The 19,826-nt window shown below is 51.8% G+C and overlaps 1 protein-coding gene across 4 annotated transcripts in view; it reads right to left on the reverse strand.

The window, feature by feature from the left end:
* ACOX3 (acyl-CoA oxidase 3, pristanoyl) overlaps positions 1-19,826 on the reverse strand; it is a 37,434-nt gene that overhangs the window by 16,019 nt on the left and 1,589 nt on the right. For all 4 annotated transcript variants that reach the window (XM_088793104.1, XM_074320743.2, XM_019711493.3 and 1 more), the window contains 10 exons: positions 19,525-19,682; positions 18,865-19,098; positions 17,793-17,867; positions 17,218-17,307; positions 16,505-16,648; positions 11,522-11,610; positions 7,238-7,334; positions 5,160-5,342; positions 3,343-3,465; positions 1,692-1,812 (listed from right to left, as the gene is read on the reverse strand). In XM_088793104.1, the coding sequence (XP_088649230.1) occupies positions 1,692-1,812; positions 3,343-3,465; positions 5,160-5,342; positions 7,238-7,334; positions 11,522-11,610; positions 16,505-16,648; positions 17,218-17,307; positions 17,793-17,867; positions 18,865-19,098; positions 19,525-19,668 (1,300 nt within the window). In that variant the 5' untranslated portion in view covers positions 19,669-19,682. The remainder of the gene's footprint in view (positions 1-1,691; positions 1,813-3,342; positions 3,466-5,159; positions 5,343-7,237; positions 7,335-11,521; positions 11,611-16,504; positions 16,649-17,217; positions 17,308-17,792; positions 17,868-18,864; positions 19,099-19,524; positions 19,683-19,826) is intronic.

Raw genomic sequence — 19,826 nt, forward strand, 5'->3', positions numbered from 1 at the left:
TGAGGCCTTTGTTTTACACAAGAAATTTCAAACATCTGAAGACAACTCTCATCTTTCTTTTCTTGTCTCTCCTGCCAGTTACGTAAACCAAGTCCTTCACACACTTTATAAGCTGTGCTTCCCGGACCCTCATTGTCAGGGTCTCTTTCCTTTGACGAGAATGTTCTCTGAATGTGAGGCTGGGATGGAGGACCCAGCAGTGAAAGGTGGGACTGCTGCCTCTCGCGCTCACAGACTGCAGGCTCACCAACCTCCTGGTTCTCTCCGACTCTGCCCACGCCAGTCCCACCACTGACCCTGAAGAGCTGGGAGTGACCTTGAGAAATAATTTACAACTGATATACTTAAGCCTAGATAAAGGGCTGTACCTTTCTCCCTGCTGAGTTCGGTCTCTTGGCTTGAGGCCAGCATTTGTATATGTAATGACACTTGATTCAGCCCTTTTTTTCAGTTGTCAGCAGTGTTTCAGGATTCAGTTTCCTTGTTCTAAACTATTTACAGCGTCTCCACGACTTTGAACAACAAAAAGAAACTACAAGAGCATTGCCCAGAGGACAATACGTGGAAACGGCAACTGGTGCAGAGCCGTGGTTACCCAAAGGTCAGTAAGCAATGGAGAGAGGCCAGCGTGGGGGCACCAGGGGCCACCCTGCCAGTCAGAGAAGCATCTGGGACGGAACCTCACCGAGAGCAGGCGGCCACTCACCTGGGCAGTTATCCACAGGCTGTCCCTGAAATGCTCAAGCTCGGCAAGAGCCTAAAGTGCTTCTGGAGAGTCAGACTATCAAAAGGGTTCTGCCAATTCTGTTGTTTGGAATGTGTATGGGCTTTCTTGGAGTAACCAAGATTTTTACCAATAAGTTATTTACGATTAGGGCACAGGAAATTTGCTGGTACACTGCAAATGCTAATGATGACTGTGATAACAGTAATTCTAATAGCAACAGCAAGTAAAAGTTACTGGGCACATGCTACATGCCCAACTCTGCTAAGTGCTTTATGTGTATTAATTCACTTAATCACTGCAGGGACCTGTTTCTGTGCTATTCTCACCCCCATTTTACAGATAAGGAAAACTGAGGCACAGCAAGGTCAGGCAGATTGCCCACAGTGAGGCAGCTACTGAGTGACAGAGCTAGGACTGGCTCTCGGGTGCCCACAGGCCAGCTGCCGAAACAGGTCAATGCCAATAAAAACTTACTCTTTTTTTTCTACATTTAAGAATGTTTCACCAGAATAAAACTTGGTGCCACTGTACTGCCAAGGCGTTCACCAGAAAGTTACAACTCAAATGAACAGACCACCTCCTCTCCGTTCTGGTTTTGAGTGAGCACCCACACAACGTTTCTCCAGGCTGCATAAGTACCCCCAGATCTCCACGTTTTGAGGAACACCAGCCATCGGAAAGCGGAGGGATCGGTCCAGCGCGGGGGTGAGCAAACTCGCTCCGGACAGGGCCAGACAGTACACATTTCAGGCTTTGCTGAGATACTCATCTCTGCTGATAAAGTGCGGACGCCGCCACAGAAAATGCATAAATGAATGGGCATGGCCGTGTTCCCATAAAACTTTGTTCCCAGAAACCAGTGACAGCAGCTTTGGCCCTCAGGCTGGAGCTTGCAGACCCATGGTCTGGAGTCAAACGGTAGGGGTAAGGACAGGAAATTGTCACACGCTTCTCTGAAACCTACTGGCCAAATAGCCGTGTCCTCCGCACGCTTCCCGGCATTCCTGAATTCCCCGCTGGGCAGTCCACGAGGCCAGGGGCTTGCCGGCCGACGCCAAGGCGTGGACCTCACGTCCGAGCTCTGCCTTGGGGAGGAAATCCAAGAAGAACAGGTGAAAAGAGGCGCCAACCCCAGGCCAGGGGTCTGTCCAGCCCTAGCGTCAAAGGCGCAAGTCCCCTCCAATCTATTCCAAGACACCTGACAACTACAGGAGAAAGAAACACAATTTTAACTTAAAATGGGAGAGTCCCCCAAGAACGGCTACCTCGTGGTACACTCATGCAATGTCACAGCCAGGAAGGTACAGGGGCCAGTGCTCTGTCCAGCAAACAAGTGCCAGGGCCAGAAGGCTGATGGTGGAAGCTAACTTCCGGGAACCATACGTCACGACTCATTTATGGATGTTCACCCACATGACATCAAGCCACATGCTGTTGAAGGTTCCAACCACATCTGGTGACACTATACAGACAAGCAAGGGATCGCTGACAATGTCCAGGTGGTGCCCCTCTGAGGGGAGAGGGCCGGGAGACGGCGAGGGTGATGGCCATTCACCGCAGACTCCGCAAGGGCGCTCCCCAGCCAGCGTCCCTGGGCCTTCCACGTCTTATTTCTATTTGGCATTTAATAAAAACAATTCTCTTTTTCTCAAAAAGGACAGACACACACCTGCTACCTAAGATGACCCGTGCTACTAGCGTTTTCAACTTCAAGTAAGGGCGACTGTGAGGTCCTGTGGTGCCTGGGTTAAACCAGAGTTTCAGGAAGAATAAAGCGTGATCACACGTTATAACATTATTAACAGGAGAATAATTCCAGTGTCAGCTGGCAAAGGTCTTCCATGACTCATGCTAGAGAAAAACTCCTTAACCCCTGCCTTCCTGGGGAAAGACCCCCACAGCAGACCTCAGCTCAGCTCACAGCGCCCCCTGCTGGCCATCCTTGCACCACCCACAGCCTCTTGATTGCTGGATGTTTGTGCCGAATATTCCAGAATGTACTAATTGGACACAGGCCTTCTAGGGTGTTGTACATACTCCTAATCTGTGGCATTTCTAATCCGTTTTCAAACGCACTTCTTGTGCTTCACATTGTACGGCTGCCCAGGAGACAAAGAGGGGGCTACAGAAAGTCAACTCTTACGCCACTGATGCAGAAATTCACAAGGGACTTTGTTTAGGGGCGGCTGAGTTCCGTGGAATTGCACACCCGTTTCTGGCACCAACCCTTGCCTGTCAATGCAAATCCCGTCAGCTGGATTCAGACCTCTGTGTGCTTGTTTACGAAAGGATCAGAACCATGAAAGCTACTGAGGGGCAGGTCATGTGGGCCGTGCAAAACCATCGTGTCCTCCAAGGAGAACGCCAGCTGAACTCCCGGCGTGCAGTCAGGGGTCGTGTCAGCACTTCCTGAGGAGTGGGAACGTGGACACACATCCGAACCGTTCACGTCAGTGCGGCTCCAGGAGTTCCAGGTGGGGACACGGCTGACGAGAGGCGGGGGGAGCCTTCACCCCACAAATCCATGGTCTGGTGTTTTGGACAAAGGCTGATGTGCACGCTCAGTGAGGCAGAAATAATAACAGCGCTGCGGGGAAAAGCCAGTCTCCTCTCACCTGCCTGGCGCTCCGGTCGTTCTCCAGGAGGCCTTGCTGAAGCCCCACCAGGTCCAGGAAGAGCGATTTGGCAAAGTGGTCTAAGGCGTAGGCAGCGGCCAGGTACGGAAGTAGTCGCCATTGCTAGAGGGGACAGGACACGTGCATGAACACACCTAAGTGCTGACAAGGAACCGACCGCCTCACGGTGGCTGTGAAGGGCAGAGCAGGGAGCCAGGGTAAGGGGAGCGGTAGGAAGTCACCACCCGCTTCCCCCAATGAATGTGGAAGGTCCTACACGCCGCCTGCAGCCTCGGAACTCTTGCCCTCACCGGGCCAGTTCTCTCTCCCAACCCCCCAACAGCCTCACGCAAAGGCACAACTGTCCCACACACAGCTCCCTGCACACCCACCTCTCACTGCTGTCTCGTCAAAGTGCTGCCTGGCACAGTCTCAGTCTACCTGGGAACCAGGAAAACCAGCCTGCTGTGCCCGGAGTGTGGCACAGACTGGCTGGTACGTGGTGCTTTGTAAGCCTCTGAGGGATGAAGCAATCATCCCTGAGCCAGACGGGGAAACTGAGGCTCACAGAGAGCCTGAAGTCCCTCAGAGGCAGGGAGCGTGTCCTAGTGACCTATGCACACCCACAGTCACATGGATGGAAGGCAGGAGCCTGAGAGACCCGGGGAACAGTCGCCACCACCATCAGCACGCCCATCGCCCATCGTTGCTGAGTGTTCACTGCCTGACACTGTGCCAACGCTTCTACGTATGAACGAGTTTAATTCTTACCACCACCTTATGAAGAGGTTATTACCATTCCGATTAACAAATTAGAAAACTAGAGCACAGAGAGGTTCAGTGCCTTGCCCAAGGGCACACAGCTCACAGGGATGGACCTGGGGTTAGGAGCCAAGCAGTGTGGCCCAAGTGGGCCCTCGTAACCGCTGAGCCACCCCAATGCCCGGTCCGATGCATGGTGACCTCACAAAGGCCACGGGATTAGTCGTGGTGGCGAGCAATGTGTGCCACACAGCATGAAGCAGGACACTATGCTGTCCCTCATTTATTATTAAAACGGGTTCAAAGCCACAGTAAAAGAAGGGTTAAAAGAACCAGTGGCAAGTCTGTTATAATTCCCGGAAATGTTCACTCAGTTTCACCTTTGTGAATGTGTAGCTTGGCCTAAGATCTGGGCCAGGTTTAGCTACTGATGTCCCGTGGGAGTCACGTCCCTGATCCCCAGTCGTCCACCCATAAGCCGGGAACAGTAACTCTAGCCGCCTGGCTAGAGTACTGACCACATGGTGTGTGAGGAAGGGCTGGAACCACATAAGCACCATGAGTGTTTGTTGGGATAAAATGCATGTCCCCTCTCCAGGTGACAATTGGCTTTTCTGGGTTGCACCCGGGCTGCCTCACCTCTGAGGATGAGGGACCCTTCTGCTACTCTAGATGACATCACAATGAACAGCGCTACACACTCAGCTTATTTCCTTGGGGTCATTTCTCAGGATGGGACGATGGGTCACTGACATTGGACGTGCAAGGCCCCCGCCAAAGCCCGAGAGCTTTCACAGGTGAGCAGTGAGTGTGCACACCTGTCTCCCCAGAGCCTTGCCACACGCTCTCTGGGCTTCCTTATTTTGGGGAGTCATACAGACTCCTTTCAATGAAAGACCATTTACTGAACGCCCTGGTAACTCCTATCCACTGCTCTGTGAATTGCCTTAAGAGGCTTGGTGAAGTCCCAGGAAACAAACAGCAGTCGTCTGACACAGAAGGTTTACCTGCACGTGTAATAGAAAGAAAGTGACTTTATACTTGTGAAACCGGACCTGCATTTGGTACTCGAGTACTGGTATTTCCTCCTCATCTGTTGGTCCAAACTGACGCCGGGTGGCCGAGAAGCGGAGCGCGATGGACACGGCCAGCTTCAGGTTAACGACGGACATGGCCACGATGACGACGCGGCCGGCGGACAGGCTGCCCAGGGACGCTCCGAAGCGCTGCCTGCTGTCCTGCGGGAGAAAAGCAACGAGGCACATCAGCAGGACGATGTCCGGCCACCTCCAGGAGAGAGGCACAAAGATGCAGGGGCACCTGTTCCTACTTTCATCTCTGCAAAGTGCCCACCCACGAGGCCCCGCCCCCAGGGCACCCCCACACACAGAGCTCCAGGTGTAGGGAGCCACGGCTGGGCTGCAGGGGGTGCAGGTGTCATTAGTGAATCGTGGTGGGACGGGGTGGGGAGGCACTGGAGTGTGGGGGGGTGCTCAGCTCCACGGGGGCGGGGGCTGCAGCAGAGGGAGTAGTGCTAAGCAAGGGCTCGGCGTCTGGGGGGTGCAAGCTGCCCACCAGGAGGTTTGGAAGCCCTGCTGTCACCCTCACTGCGCTCAGACAGCCTGTGTGACAGCCTGCAGGGGGGTGGAGGGAGGGAGGGACAACCCCAGGCCGAGATTGTATTGCTGGCATCACGTTTTGTTTTATAAAATGCCTCCCTTGGGCCCTCAACCCCCGGAATCCCTCTCCCCCCAACAAAGCAACCATTTGAAGGGGTGTGATGCTCATTTGTTTTCCTTTAAAATAGACAATCTCCTTGTGGGCATCTAGTTTTAATCTTCGGTTATAAATCTCGGTGTACTAGCACCGCGTTTCTCAGGCCCGTGGTGGTGCTGTGGGTACGTTTAACCCAGAGCTTTCCTGAACTGTCCCATCACCCTGCCCGCCCCACCTCTTGCGGCTTCTCCTGGGTTCATGTCTCTTATTATTTGGGCTTTCCTTCCAAAATTACATCCCCTGCGGTATTTGTGTGGCAGCCTTCCCAAACGGGGCATGCTGGGGAATGTTTGTTACGTTCTCACGTACAAATGACAGTCTAGTTGGATTTAAAAGCATTTAAATCATCTTCCTCTGTGGGAGAAAACATCATCTCACGTCTACTTGCATTTGGTGTCAGGCTGAGAAGTCTGAAGGGAAGTGAGTTTTTTTCCATTGGCGTCAGGGCCACACCCTCTCCCTGGAGGGTTTCGGGGTTCTCTCTTTGAAATTCTTAAGTTTCTGCGCCGTGTATCTGGGGTGTGCATGCGCCTGCCTTCTCCTCTTGGGCTCCCCATGGCTCCCTCCAACCACGTTTCCTTCTTTCTTCCTGGCATTTACCATCTCACTTCTCCAAACTTTCTCTTCATGGTCTTTCATCCTGTCCTGCTGCCCCTTCCTAGGATTTCCCAGCCTCCAATTCATTCTCCCACTCTATTCATCCCATTGCATTCCTTCTTTCAATTATTCATGTTCCTATTCACTTTATCTCCATGTGTAAATGACTTCTGGTTTCACGGTCTGTTGCTCCCCTTATCTCTCAGCGCACTTGCCACACTGTCTCAGCTCCGATCGGCTGAGGCCTGCTGTCCGGGCAGAGTTCTCGGAAGTGTATAGGCTCCCGGGACACAGCCATCCTGGCGGTGAGCTCAGGACTCACTCAGGAGGGCGATCAGCTTCTACAAGGTGGGACACGACTGGAGAGGGCCCAGGGCCACACCACTGTGTGTCTACCACTCAATGGGTTTAAGGGGGCAATGAGCCCTGGACACCAAAAACCCTGTCAGCCCGATTTGTGGATGGCCCAGCACGTAACCTTTCACCTTTAAATCCACCGTGGGGAACAGCATTGGTGGGGGGGGGCCTTCCTAACTAACCCCATGGGGCTGGAGGGGCGGTGCAGGGGTGTGGAGGCCTGTGGGTAGCTGTGGGCCAGCATGCCATCATGCCCGGACCCTGGGGTGGGGCTGACCCAAGTGGCCCCTTCCTCGTTGGTGGCACTGGAACCCAAACCTAGAGCGGTCTGCCCCAGCCAACGGGCTCCTGTGGCAGACCTCCTACTCGTGGGCACAGGGGCTCTCCTATGGAGACACCATACCTTGAAGGGGGTGACGTAGGTGCCCTCAGGGGTGACGTCCCCGGTCCGGTTCAGGAGGTCTTGGCGAGGAATCCTAACCTTGTGGAACATGGAGAACCTGGGGGGTGCATGGGACCTTGGGTTACACCAGTCTGGAGCCGGCCTTCTCCCCTCTGCCTCCCGAAACCCCATCGAGTGAAAGCAAAGGACAGCTTACAAGGTGCCCAAATCCCCAAAGACCAAGAAAACAGGAGAGAAAACAAACACCGGCAGACAGGAAATTTCGTCAATTTTTTCTATCCAAAAAAGTAGGTTAGAAAGAAAGTGGGTGTGTGCGGTGGGGTTCTATGTGACACAAAACAGCCACCTATGGGTCATTCAGAGGCGGGGTCCTAGGGGCACTTCGATGTCAGGCTCCTCAGTGAGCTCCGAGAACCAACGCCACACCACACACAGGCCATCGAGAAAGTCACTCAACAGAAAAGACCGCAGCTGTTTATTATAAAGATGACAGTCCCTGGTTCTCACACTTCAAGCGCCGGAACCTACACCATGATGATGGAGACCAGGCTCCCAGATTAGTGATGGACGACGTCGTTACAGAGGCCAGGCCAGGAAAGGCTACTTCACAACAGTCTGGGGACAGGGTCACGCCAGTACTGGAGGTTCATAAACTGTGCCAAAAATCCAAACCATCTTACAAAATCAAGTTCCTGTGTCACGTACCTGATCCAAAGAGCACTTCCCTTGTCACACGGACTATCGTCCTTCAGCTCCCACCCCTTCTTGTCTGACTTACTACAACAACCTCCCCTTAGCTCTTTCCAAAACCCACCCCTCCGGCCTGTCCTGCCCTTGGGAATGGTCCTGCCCTGCATGAGACGGGTCCAGTCTGCCACCTGAGAATCTTAACCCTGTGAAAACATGGTAAGCCCTGGGAGGGACCCTGCCCACTGCCCCACTGGCTGGCCTCCTTGCAGCCAGTGGCTGGGTCATGTCTGCTTGTGGCCCTCTCACTGGCCAGGCTCTCTCCTGATGCCACCTCCTCCAGGAGGCCTGCCAGGATTCTCCACCCAGCCTGTGTGGGGACTGGTGAGGCCAGAGTACCATTAGAGGGCTGTGCCATTCTGCAGTGACCACCTACCATCCATGGTCCTCACTGAGCCACCCACTTCTCTTTGGCAGCTTCCAGGGTCTCGATCACCCCTTTATAATGGGGCAATAAGTGCCGTGGAATGAATCAATAGTGGCAAAACCCCGGTCCGGGGACAGTCTTGGGGGAAAGACAAGTGGCACCTTCCAGCTTCCCTAGGGAAGAGCAGAGACCTGGGCTGGACACAGGGCGGGTTGGAAGAGCCCCCACCCAAATTCCTTAGGAAGCTTCTAGGAGATCTGCAGGTGGAGAACTCTCAACCAGGCCACCAGGCCCCTGCCGGTGTCCAGGCAAGAGGCCAACCTCTGTGGGTTGCCCTCCCGCCTGTGAAATGAAGGTCGGATGCAGACCAGCTCTCGGCAGGCTCCAGCCTGGCGCACTCAGGCCCTGTCTCAGGGTGAGCCGTAAGGTCAAGGTTCGTGGGGTGGTGCTGACTGGCCATGTGGAGACCGCAGGGTCCGGGAAGGCCCACCAGGGCCGATGCCCCGGTGGTTACTTGAAAGGAAGGTTCTGTAAACTCAAAGCTCCCTTTTTAAGGAATGGAAAATCATCACCTTTCTTGACACACAGAGATACAACGTCTGAATATATTTATACTTGCAGAAGGATTGGCTTGAGTTTACTGAAAGCAAAATTTCACATCTTCTCTATTGTAATAACTAGGTATGGTGCCAGATGGGTCCTAGACTTATCAGGGCGATTGCTTCATAAGGTATATAATTGTCTAATCACTATGCCGCACACCTGAAACTTACATAGTATTGTATGTCAACTGTCATTGGAAAATAATTTGAAAAGATTTTTTTATATATTCTCTTTTGAGAACTAGTATACCACAATAGCTGTTCCAAAAACAGTCAGATGGTGGTCAGACTGGTGGGCCAGGCTGCAAGCCAGAATTCCAGTGTCCCCAGAGGGCTCTGGGGTGTGCGTGTGTGTATGAGACATGTGGTATGTGTGACAAGGGTGTATGTGACATGTGGTGTGACATGGGGGGGGGTGTCTGACATGTGGTGTGTGTGACATGGGGAGCGTGTGTGTGGCAGGCCTGGCCCCCAGGTGCTGCACACACCCTTCCACCCTGGGCCTCCTGCTCCATGTTCTAGCAATTTCCTTCCTCCTTGGGGCCTCCCACCACCTCCCAGCCTCACCTGGGACCAAGCACATCTAGTGCCTGGCAGGACTTCCTTCCATCCACTTTCAAGATGGATTCCCAGGGCTTGAGCGCCCGGCCTCACCTCAAAGCAAATATGTGAGAATGCCCTGCACATAAAGGTTCAGAGGCCAAAATCTCACTCAAGAGGGTCTTTGTTATTTTGCTTTCAGAGTATTTGGCTAAAACTAACCCTCACAATTTATGTTTGCCTCTGATTCCTAGAGTCATCCCACACACTTGGAAATTCTTGTAAAGTGACAAAATCTAACTTACATTTTCAAGACAAGTGACCTCGGTCCAAAAAATTACTCAATTACAACGGATACTCAAATCTGACAGAGCACTGCACGCAAGCGCCAAACCCTACCAGGAGGTCGGCGTCCTCGAAACCCGTGCGCCCTCTGCTGGGCATGTGCGCCCAGGCCCGCGAAGGGGTTTCCGAGGAGCAGGGAAAAGGGCGCTGCTGTGTCACACGTGGCTCACACCCCAGCCCCAGCCCCTGAGCCCAGGGACCTTCAAAGGCTCAGGGACCGAGTATGGCTGCTTCCAATGTCCCCTCGGCCTGACACTGAGCGGTTGCACGGGGCACGGTCACTTCAGTTCGGTGGAGCTGCTCTGAAACTCCTTTACGGGGTGGTCACCACGCTGGCCCTGGGTCATGCTAGAGGTGACTGGCGTTGTGAGTCTTAGGAGAGCCTGTGCCACACTAGCAGGACGCACTTATTGTCGGTGCTATACTGAGTGCTCGCTGGGGCACCACCTCAGAAGGGGCAGTGCTCTGTCTGTGGACATATGAGTCCATTTAGGGGGAACCCAGTGCAGGGGTTTCCGAGGCTGTCCCAAAGCAATGCTAACGATTCTGATTGGTGAAACAAAGTGAACAGTGACTAGCGGCGCCACCCACTGGATGTGACCTGGTAGCATTGACTTGCAGCTGGAAGGTGTTACCCCCACCAGGTGCCTGAGGATACAGCTGACCAGGCCCCACTCGTACACTCAGACCCTTCCACACATGGAGTCACGACACACGTACTTTCCGAGCCCAAAGTGGAATGCACGGACCTCACGAAAGGACTCGTTTTCCAAGTGCAGAAAGAGACAGTCCGCACCACACCCACTTCCTGCACCGCCCTCCGTGATGCGCCCTCCCCCAGGCCAGTGCCATCTTCGCAAACAGACTGAATTGCATCACTGCCTCGCTGAGAGCTGAGGACAAAGGGCCAGGACGGTGAAACTTCAACACGTGCCCCACAGCCTGTCCAGGCCAGGGGCCCCCCATGCACCCACACAAAGTAATAGTTTAAGGAACTGACTGCCCCCATCAGACTCCAACATCAGTTAACGGGCTCTCCGTACAGGTCAGTGAGGGAGGCGCACAGAATGCTGAGAGAGTATTAGTTGGAAGGGTTCTGTGTGTGTTTGATTTTGCTTTTTAACAATTTCCTTCTGTTTTCTCCTTAAACTAACACCACGTAAAAATCAATGGTTCCCCCACCCTCTGGCACAGTCTGTTTTAAGGGTCCAAGCAGAGACTTGAGACACTCCCCACCCTCTACCCCCAAGATCAGCGTGGGCCCGTGCTGGATGCTCCAGTCCCTGGAGGTTGCTGATGGGGACCTCATCTAGGGGAGGCGGGTCCCGGTCACAGCTCAGCACTGCCCACCAAGCTGCAGTTGTCTGGCCTGGGCCTGATCCATGAGCCGGGAGCAGCCACCTGCCTGGGGACAAGGTCACTTGTTCAGTTCTCGGGTTGTTTATACCTCCTGACCTTGGAGCTGATGCAGGAGACGGCCCTTCAAGTGTGGAGGTGAGGCGTGTGGCCCCACCACACTTTACCTGGCTCCATAGGTACCTAGGAAGGTGTGGGGACAGCACTGAGGGCCTGGTGAGATCACAGGCTCGAGCGGCCATGGGATAGGAACCTAAGCCCTGACAAGGAGCCTCGAGCATAGACCCTGGGGACAGCCACCATGACCATGAAGCTCGGTGCACTTACCCATTGTCCAGACCGTTCTGTCCAAGCTTCCGCCCTATGTCGCCCACCATCACCCCGGGCATGGGAAGGAGGGTCTTTGGGTCCCGAATCTGTAGAAACCATAGAAAGCAACAGATGACAACTGTGCCAAACACACGAAACTCAAACGGATTGGTGCCAACCCCAGTGACCGAGCCTCAGGTTCCCTCCAAGCGCTGCAGGGGTAAACGTGTCCTCCAAACATGTGGCCTCACTTGGAAATGGAGTCTTTGCAGATGTGACTGAGTGAAGGATCTCAGGATGAGATCATCCTGAATTACCCAGGCGGGCCCCAAATCCAGTGACAAGAGTCCCAGAAGAGTCAGAGAAAACAGGACGTGGAGAGAGGAGAAGCTAGGTGAAGACGGTGGCAGAGACTGGCATGATGTGGCTGCATCCCAGGAACTCTGGCAGGGCCCTGAGGCTGGAGGGGCAGGCAGGACCCTCCAGTGTGCCTGGGGGTGGGAGTAAGAGGCCCCACCCACACCTGGATTTGGACTTCTGGCCTCCCGACTGTGGGAGAGTCACTTCTGGTGTTCTAAGCCCCAGTCTGTCCTGCTTTGTTTTGTTACTGTGTTTCCCCCAAAATAAGACCTAGCCGGACCATCAGCTCTAATGCATCTTTTGGAGCAAAAATTAATATAAGACCCGGTCTTATTTTATTATAACATAAGATCGGGTATAATATAATATAAGACCAGGTCTTATATTAATTTTTGCTCCAAAAGACACATTAGAGCTGATGGTCCGCCTAGGTCTTATTTTTGGGGAAACACAGTAGGCAGCCCTGGAAAACTACTCCAGGAACTGGCTAGCACACGCTGCCTGGAGGACTTTAGGAATGAAATATTGGGGCTTTCGGTACAGGACTTTCTGCTGGTTTTCATACAATGACGAAATGGCTGTGTACATATTGCGGTGGGAGAAACAGCTTAAGATTATTTTTGTAAATCTCTGCTTCCCCAAATGAGTTTCCAATAAATAGACTTACCTTAAAAAGTACAGCTATAGCTAGCAGATAGCCCCTCATGATGTGAGCTCTACGCTAAGGAAGGACGTGGCGTTTTATTTTAGAAAAGCTTCAAAGTAGCAATTCCCAACCAGGTGTCACTCCATCACCGTCTACTCCCTTCCAGGGGACGTGTCAGTGTGTAAGGCATTCTGGTGGTCATAACTGGGGGGGACCCCAGGGGGAGGCCGGGGTGCTGCTTCACATCCTACAGATCCAGGATGGCCACAGCAAGAGAATTATCCAGCCCACATGTGAAGAGATGAGAAACTCTGCCTTAAGGAAATACTGAATTTGTACTGTTTGGGATTTAGCTATTTGCATGCATTGCTCATTTTTATTTATTTCATCTAACCTAATTAAACTTTATAATAATGATATTTAAAATAAAATAACAGGCTAAAGCCCAAATGTAGATCATCTTTCCCTGTTTCTAAAGTGTTTTAGTAAAGCTCAGGAAAGATTCAGATACAAACTTTTTATAACCTTGGAAATAAAAAATAGTTGGGGAAAAAAGTGGTGAGGTAAAAAAGAAATATTAAAAGTGTAGGGCCAGCCCGGTGGCTCAGGCGGTTAGAGCTCCATGCTCCTGACTCCGAAGGCTGCCGGTTCGATTCCCACATGGGCCAGTGGGCTCTCAACCACAAGGTTGCCAGTTCAATTCCTCGAGTCCCGCAAGGGATGGTGGGCAGTGCCCCCTGCAACTAAAAAACTGAACACGGCACCTTGAGCTGAGCTGCCGCTGAGCTCCCGGATGGCTCAGTTGTTGGTTGGAGCGTGTCCTCTCAACCACAAGGTTGCCGGTTCGACTTCCACAAGGGATGGTGGGCTGCGCCCCCTGCAACTAGCAATGGCAACTGGACCTGGAACTGAGCTGCGCCCTCCACAACTAAGACTGAAAGGACAACTTGAAGCTGAACAGAACCCTCCACAACTAAGATTGAAAGGACAACAACTTGACTTGGAGAAAAGTCCTGAAAGTGCACACTGTTCCCCAATAAAAAAAAAAAAAAAAGTCCTGTTCCCCTTCCCCAATAAAATATTAAAAAAAAAAAAAAAAGTAGGTGATTTTCAAGTGATCAAACAGAAAAACACTAATGCAAGTTTTCAGTTCATCTAGAAATAAATGGTAACAGTCATTATAAACATCGTATTAACCTCTCGAATCAAGGAATGGACTCTGATTAAACTCAAAAGCAGAATTAATGTTATAGTAGTTATCTCCAAAATATTTAACTATGTCAATTTACATATAAGATTATCCACAATATTTGGAGATTGCCAACCTGCTATAATACAAAAAAAAAAAAGTCCCTCTAGCTTATCAGCTAACAATCTATAACATATATCACAATTCTAATTGAATAGCTTCGCAATTACTTGTCTCAACCTTTCTTTCTCAGTGGACGGTAAACTCCATGAGGACAGGGAACCAAGCTGCCCTGAGCCTCTGCTGGATACACACTGAGCACACAGCAAGGATCTGCTGGATGGAGGAAAGACAAAACACATCTGAGTATTCGAAGCATAACTTTTAACGAGTTTTAAACACTGTGGTTCTATAGCCTAAGATACAGAAACACTGAAAGAAGCCGAATTCTAGTCCCGTTCCTTAAGAAGCTCACTTCAGGCACCCACCTGTACTCACGGAAGCAAGGAATGGTAATGAAAAACATATCTGGTTTGCAGTAGTTCACATGTAAATTGAAAAATAAGGACAGAGCAACAAAGAAAAATGCATCAACAGGATTTCATAAAAATACAAATCTCTGTGAATCAATGGACACTATCGAGAAAATGAAAAGACCACGACAGAATAGGAGAAAATATGTGCAAACCATCTATCTGAAAAGGGTTTAGTATTCAGACAATCTACAGAACCGTCATAGCTCAACAATAAAAACCACAAACAGCCCAATTAAGAAATGGAGAGACTGAACGTACAGACAACGGCCAGACCTCATATAAAACAGAGCCGCAGCCACCTGCCTCTAAGTCAGACTCGCAGGACGTCAGCCTGCCGTCTCCAGTGACAATCCAGGAGGCTGAACAATAACTTCTGTGACAATCGGCCAGGATTTGATCAATAACTCACAGCTTCCCTACCTTCTGTCCCCACTTCCCACTCAGGACCAACCCGAGAAAGCCACACCTGCTCCCCTAGCCTGTCACCTGGGACGCCTCCTTGTAGAAGCCCCCCGGCCTCCCCCAGGCTCCATCAGGACACCCGAGCCCCCTTTTCTCCACCAGGAAGCTCTCCCACCCCTCTGCCTGCCTTGGGGTCTCAGCCAAAGGCAAGCCATGGCGGCCGCCCCCGCTACAGCCGGTTCTGAGTAAACAGCCTTTGCCTTCTCATGTGTGTGTGTGATTCAGCCGGTGGGGGGAGGGGGGGAGTCTTTGCTTTTTTCCACAGGGCAAAGGACTTGAATAGACATTCCTCCAAAGAAGATATACAGATGGCCAACTGGCACATGGTAAGATACTCAACATCACTGGTCATTAAGAAAATACAAATCAAAACCACAAGATACTACTTCACGCCTACTAGGGTGATTATTAAAAAATAAAATAAATAACAAGTGTTGGTGAGGATGTGAAGAACGTGGAACCTTCATACATTGCTGGTGGGAATATAAAATGGTGGAAACCGGGAAAGTCTTGCAGTTCCTCAAAAAGTTATACACAGAATTACCGAATGACCCAGCAATTCTACTCCTGGGTGTATCCCCAAAAGAACTGAAAACAGGTGCTCAAACAGACACCTGTTCATGAATGTTCATAGCGACATTATTCACAAGAGCCAAAAGGTGAAAATAACCCACCTGTCCATCAATGGATAAATGGACACACAAACTGTAGCCTACCCATAAAATGGATTATTCAGCCTTAAAAAGGAAGGAGATTCTGGCACAAGCTACAACTTAGCTGAACTCCAAACATATTTGAGTGAAAAAAGCCAGACACCAAAGGCCACATAGCGTGTGATTCCTTTTATATGAAAGGGCCCAAACTGGGACATCCAGAGACAGGAAGTAGAAGAGCGGCTGCCAGGGCTGGGGAGGGGACGTGGGACTGGCCACTTAATGCGGAGGGTATTCTGGAGATGGAACGTTCTGCAGCTGGAGAGGTGGTGCTTACACAACATTGTGAGCACACTAATTGCCACAGAATCGTTTACTTTAAAAGGGGGAATTGTATGTTATATGAATTACACCTCAATTTAAAAAAAGAACACACATGATGGTTTCCTTTTGCCATGACAGTCCCTCCCCTCCCACACCAGAAAAGCCTTAAAGAACAAAAATCCCAGAATGGGGCAGGGTGAGGGGAAGTGGGGCTTCATTCAGGATCCAGTCAGTCCAGATGGAAAGGTCCATAAAGAACAGGCTTCTGGAAGCTCCAGGTATGGAGGCTGCAGCAGCCCTGGGCAGTTGGGAAACGGGCCCCACTGGGGAGGAAAGCCCTGCCTGGCCGTCAGTCCCAAGCGCCACTTCCTTGGGCAGTAAGCTTCCTGTTTGTGACCCAGGAACGTGCTCCAAGAGGCCCCCCGAGCCGGACCTCACATCAGAACTCTGGGCGGCCACCCCAGACCTGCTCAGTCGGGAGTCCCGGGAGGGTGGGCCCGGCAATCCAGATTTGTGAGTGTCTGAGACGATGCTGATGTGGCCGCTAGGAGGACAGAGCCCTCCCCCTGACGCCCTGGGGCCCGGGGCCCAGGGCCTCTCAACGTCGGCACCCCTGATATTTGGGGCTGGACAATTGTTCCTTGGGGTGCAGGTGGGGCAGACCTGAGCATCCGAGGATGGTTCACCGTGTCCTTCGTCTTGCTCAAAACACGAGATGCTAGAAGTACGCCCCTGCCCGCAGCTGTGATGAAAATGTCTCCACACACTGCCAAACGTCCCCGGGGTAAAACCTGCCTCCTCCCCTCTCACACAGCGCGCAGGGCAGCCCACCTGGACGACAAAGGAGTGCAGGCCGTGGCACTGGCCCCCCGGCGTGTACAGCTGGGCAAACACCACTGCGTGAGTCGCGCTCTTGCCCATGTTGCCAACCAAGAATTTGGCGGCTTCAAAATCAGGGGAATGGATGATGAATTCCTGCACAAGGAAAAAATTATAATCGGCGACTGAAACACATGAAGAATGTCTCTTCCTTTTTGATATTCACTGCTCATAAATCTTTGAGGTGACAGTGAGAACTGACTGAACGTTTTATGCCCTGTAAGGCACCGGTGGCCCCATTTCTGAACACAGCACATTCCTGGCTCTCAGGACCTAAAGCAGAACCTTCCTATGGAAAACGATGACCAACATGTCAAACAATAAAGTACATGCAGAATCTTCTGGAAGCTGGCCAAGCCCCAGCTCGTGTCATCTTCCCAGGGAGGCCTGCCCTGACCACCTCCTGTGAGTGGAGTTCCCTCCAAGCCCATTTTATCCCCTACCTCACTGGCTCTAAGCAATAAAATTTCCGGGTGGGGTAGGTTTTGCCTCTGAAAGCCCTCATCTCCTGAGCCCCCCCCTTTTCAGCACGATGGATCTCAGTGTGCACTTTACAAGCTCGCGAGTATACAGACAGGTCCCGTGGTCTCATTACTTTTTTGCTCATGACAACACCATGTTTTCTGTGCTCGGAGCCCAGAGGGCGATGGGAAGGGCCCGCCTACCTCAGTGGTGGGGTCATAGTGAGCGGTCGTTCGGATGGCCTTGGTGTTGCTCCCATGACTCACTTCAGTCAGAGCAAAACATCCAAAAATCTAATACGGAAGCACAAAACGCTGTCAGGCAGGAAAGGCGCTTTCTCACGTTCCTGGAGGGACCCTGCCACCACCTGTCCTTCAAGTGCTTTTCCCATGGATTAAAGCCCCACCTCTCCTTAATCGATCTAATCATCACTGTGCTGGATGCCACACCTCCCAGCCCGTGACAACAGCAGGTCAGATGGGCTGCCAATGGCCTAAGTCAGCACGGTGGCTGCAACTGCTCCCAGGTAGTAGAAGAAAACGGAAGGCTTTAGCTTAGCTTTGATAAGAAAGAGCTAAAGTCATATAGTACTAGGAATCCAGCAGACCCACGTTTGGAAAGAACAGCATTAGCTACTTGGTGAGAAGACTTAGAACACCATTAAATAAGGTAACCCTCCCTCGAGGCCCACCCAGCTGCAGTCTGCCCTTCCCACAAGTCTCTAAGGAGAATGGGTGAGAAATCGTGGGCTCATAGCTCACCACGACCCTAAACTTACCTCCATATTGAAGACCTTGGGAATATATTTGAAGTGTCTTTCAGAACCAGAGCTGTAAATGGTTGATCCAAAAGTCTGAAAATGTAACATCATCACATGAACAAGTGGACGTGAAAAAGGACTGCTGCCCTGGGACGTCACACGTGATGTGCACATTAACACCCACCCCTGGCTCTGCACCCCACAGCATTTCACAGACAGAGAGGGCAGCCCTGAGAGGCTCACAGCAAGAACGTCCAAACCCCAGGGACATGGCTGTCCTGAGCTCACGGGAGTCGGGGGACCTGGGTCCCCGTCCCAAGCAGTTTATGTAAGTTCAACACACTCACCTTGGACGTAAGGCGCCTGAAAGACCCCTGAGGGTCTACAAAGAGCATGGGGGACAGGAGAGGAGGGAAGGAGGGTGCATGGAGGCGAGGTGAGCCTACCTTTCCATCAGACAACAAAGGGACAGACCAGGTGTGTAGCTAAGGGGAAGCCACCTTCTCCAAGTTCACCCCCACCACATGTTAGAGACGAAAGGAGACACAGGCCTCGGCTCCATTTATCCTCTTCTGTTTTTCTTTTTCTTTCTTTCTTTCTTTCTTTCTTTCTTTCTTTCTTTCTTTCTTTCTTTCTTTCTTTCTTTCTTTCTTTTTTTTTTTTTTGTGTGAGTATAAAGCAAAACAGTCCCAAACCTTCCCTTCTTATGGGGACTTCTTAAGTCCATAGCACTGTATTTATCAAGGACTTAGGTGTACAAATTTGCCTATACAGGTGAAAAAAACTGGCCTTTCACTAAAAACCACGGGCTCTACCCACACATTCTAATCACTGCTTTTGATTCTCTTGAAACAAACATTTCCCCAAACACATAAATACCCAGAAAACTTTAAAAGCAAGCAAATACTAACAAACACCAAACCACCGAGGCAAGTGTCCCAAGCCCACACGCTGCATGTATTTTACGTGAAGGAGTTCATGCCATCTCCGTGTCCTTCCCCCCGCCTGGCCCCCCGCACAGAGCAACCTCGGGCGTCCCAGGGAGTGAAAGCCAACGCCTCTCCTCTCCTCTCCTGTGCCGCCTACTTACCAGCATGTGGAGGAGGACCTTGGTAGCCAGGGACCAGTCGTACGTGCCCAGGCAGGTCACCAGCCCCAGGACTTTGAGAGGGCTCCGCAGCATGTCGTCCACACGGAGGAAGTCATACTCGAAGATCCGCTTGCAGCGCAGGAAGTTCAGCTCACGGTACTTCTCCATGGAGAGATCGCCTCCACGCTGCTGTGCAAACAGGGGGTCGTTCTCCAAAGTCGAGAAGAGGGTCTTCTGGAAATGCAGGAGACAGGGGATGGCCGATTTGGAGGCAAAGGACAGAACCTTGCTACACTCTCACTTATTCAAGTTTTCTCAAGGCTGCTGGCGACATCAAACACAGTCTAACCCAGAAACACAGGGACACAGATGAAAGTCCTTTTGAAAGCAGGGGGGGCCTGAGGCCCAGGAAGCTTAAGCAGTCTGTGCTCATTCCTGGATTCCTCGGCAATTCCCAGAGGCTCTGCCGTCCTGGGGTGCAAAGAGGAGACAGGCCTGTGCTGGGCCCAGGGCCAGCCACACCTCACAGAGGCCGAGACGAGGCCCGGGGAAGCCACCTGGTTTTGAGGGCACAAAGCTCCATCGAGCCAATAAACCGAGATGCCCAGCAGACCCGACTGGGAATCGGCACGGCCAGCACTGCCCAGCCGCTGGCCTCACCTTAAAGCGCAGCATGTCGGTGCCATCCCAGAACAGTGCCAGCTCCTTCCAGCTGAAGGACGCGCGGGCGCGGTACGCGTGCAGGGGCCCTCTGGGGAAATCTGGCAACAGCGCAGCATCACTCCCTTCCAAAGTAGGTGCCATCGCTTGATGTCAGCCTGCACAAAATGAACCACCTGAGTGACCGTGTTTCAGTCTATTAAAATCATCTGTGAGCAACTGTGCAAGTGCGACGTGTTACAAGTAAGAGAAAAACTGTAACTCCACAGGGACAGCACAAGAGGAGGACCATGTTTAGCGCT

Source organism: Rhinolophus sinicus, chromosome 1 (genome assembly GCF_057876585.1).
Source record: "Rhinolophus sinicus isolate RSI-liver-muscle chromosome 1, RSI-T2T, whole genome shotgun sequence".
Taxonomy (NCBI): domain Eukaryota; kingdom Metazoa; phylum Chordata; class Mammalia; order Chiroptera; family Rhinolophidae; genus Rhinolophus; species Rhinolophus sinicus.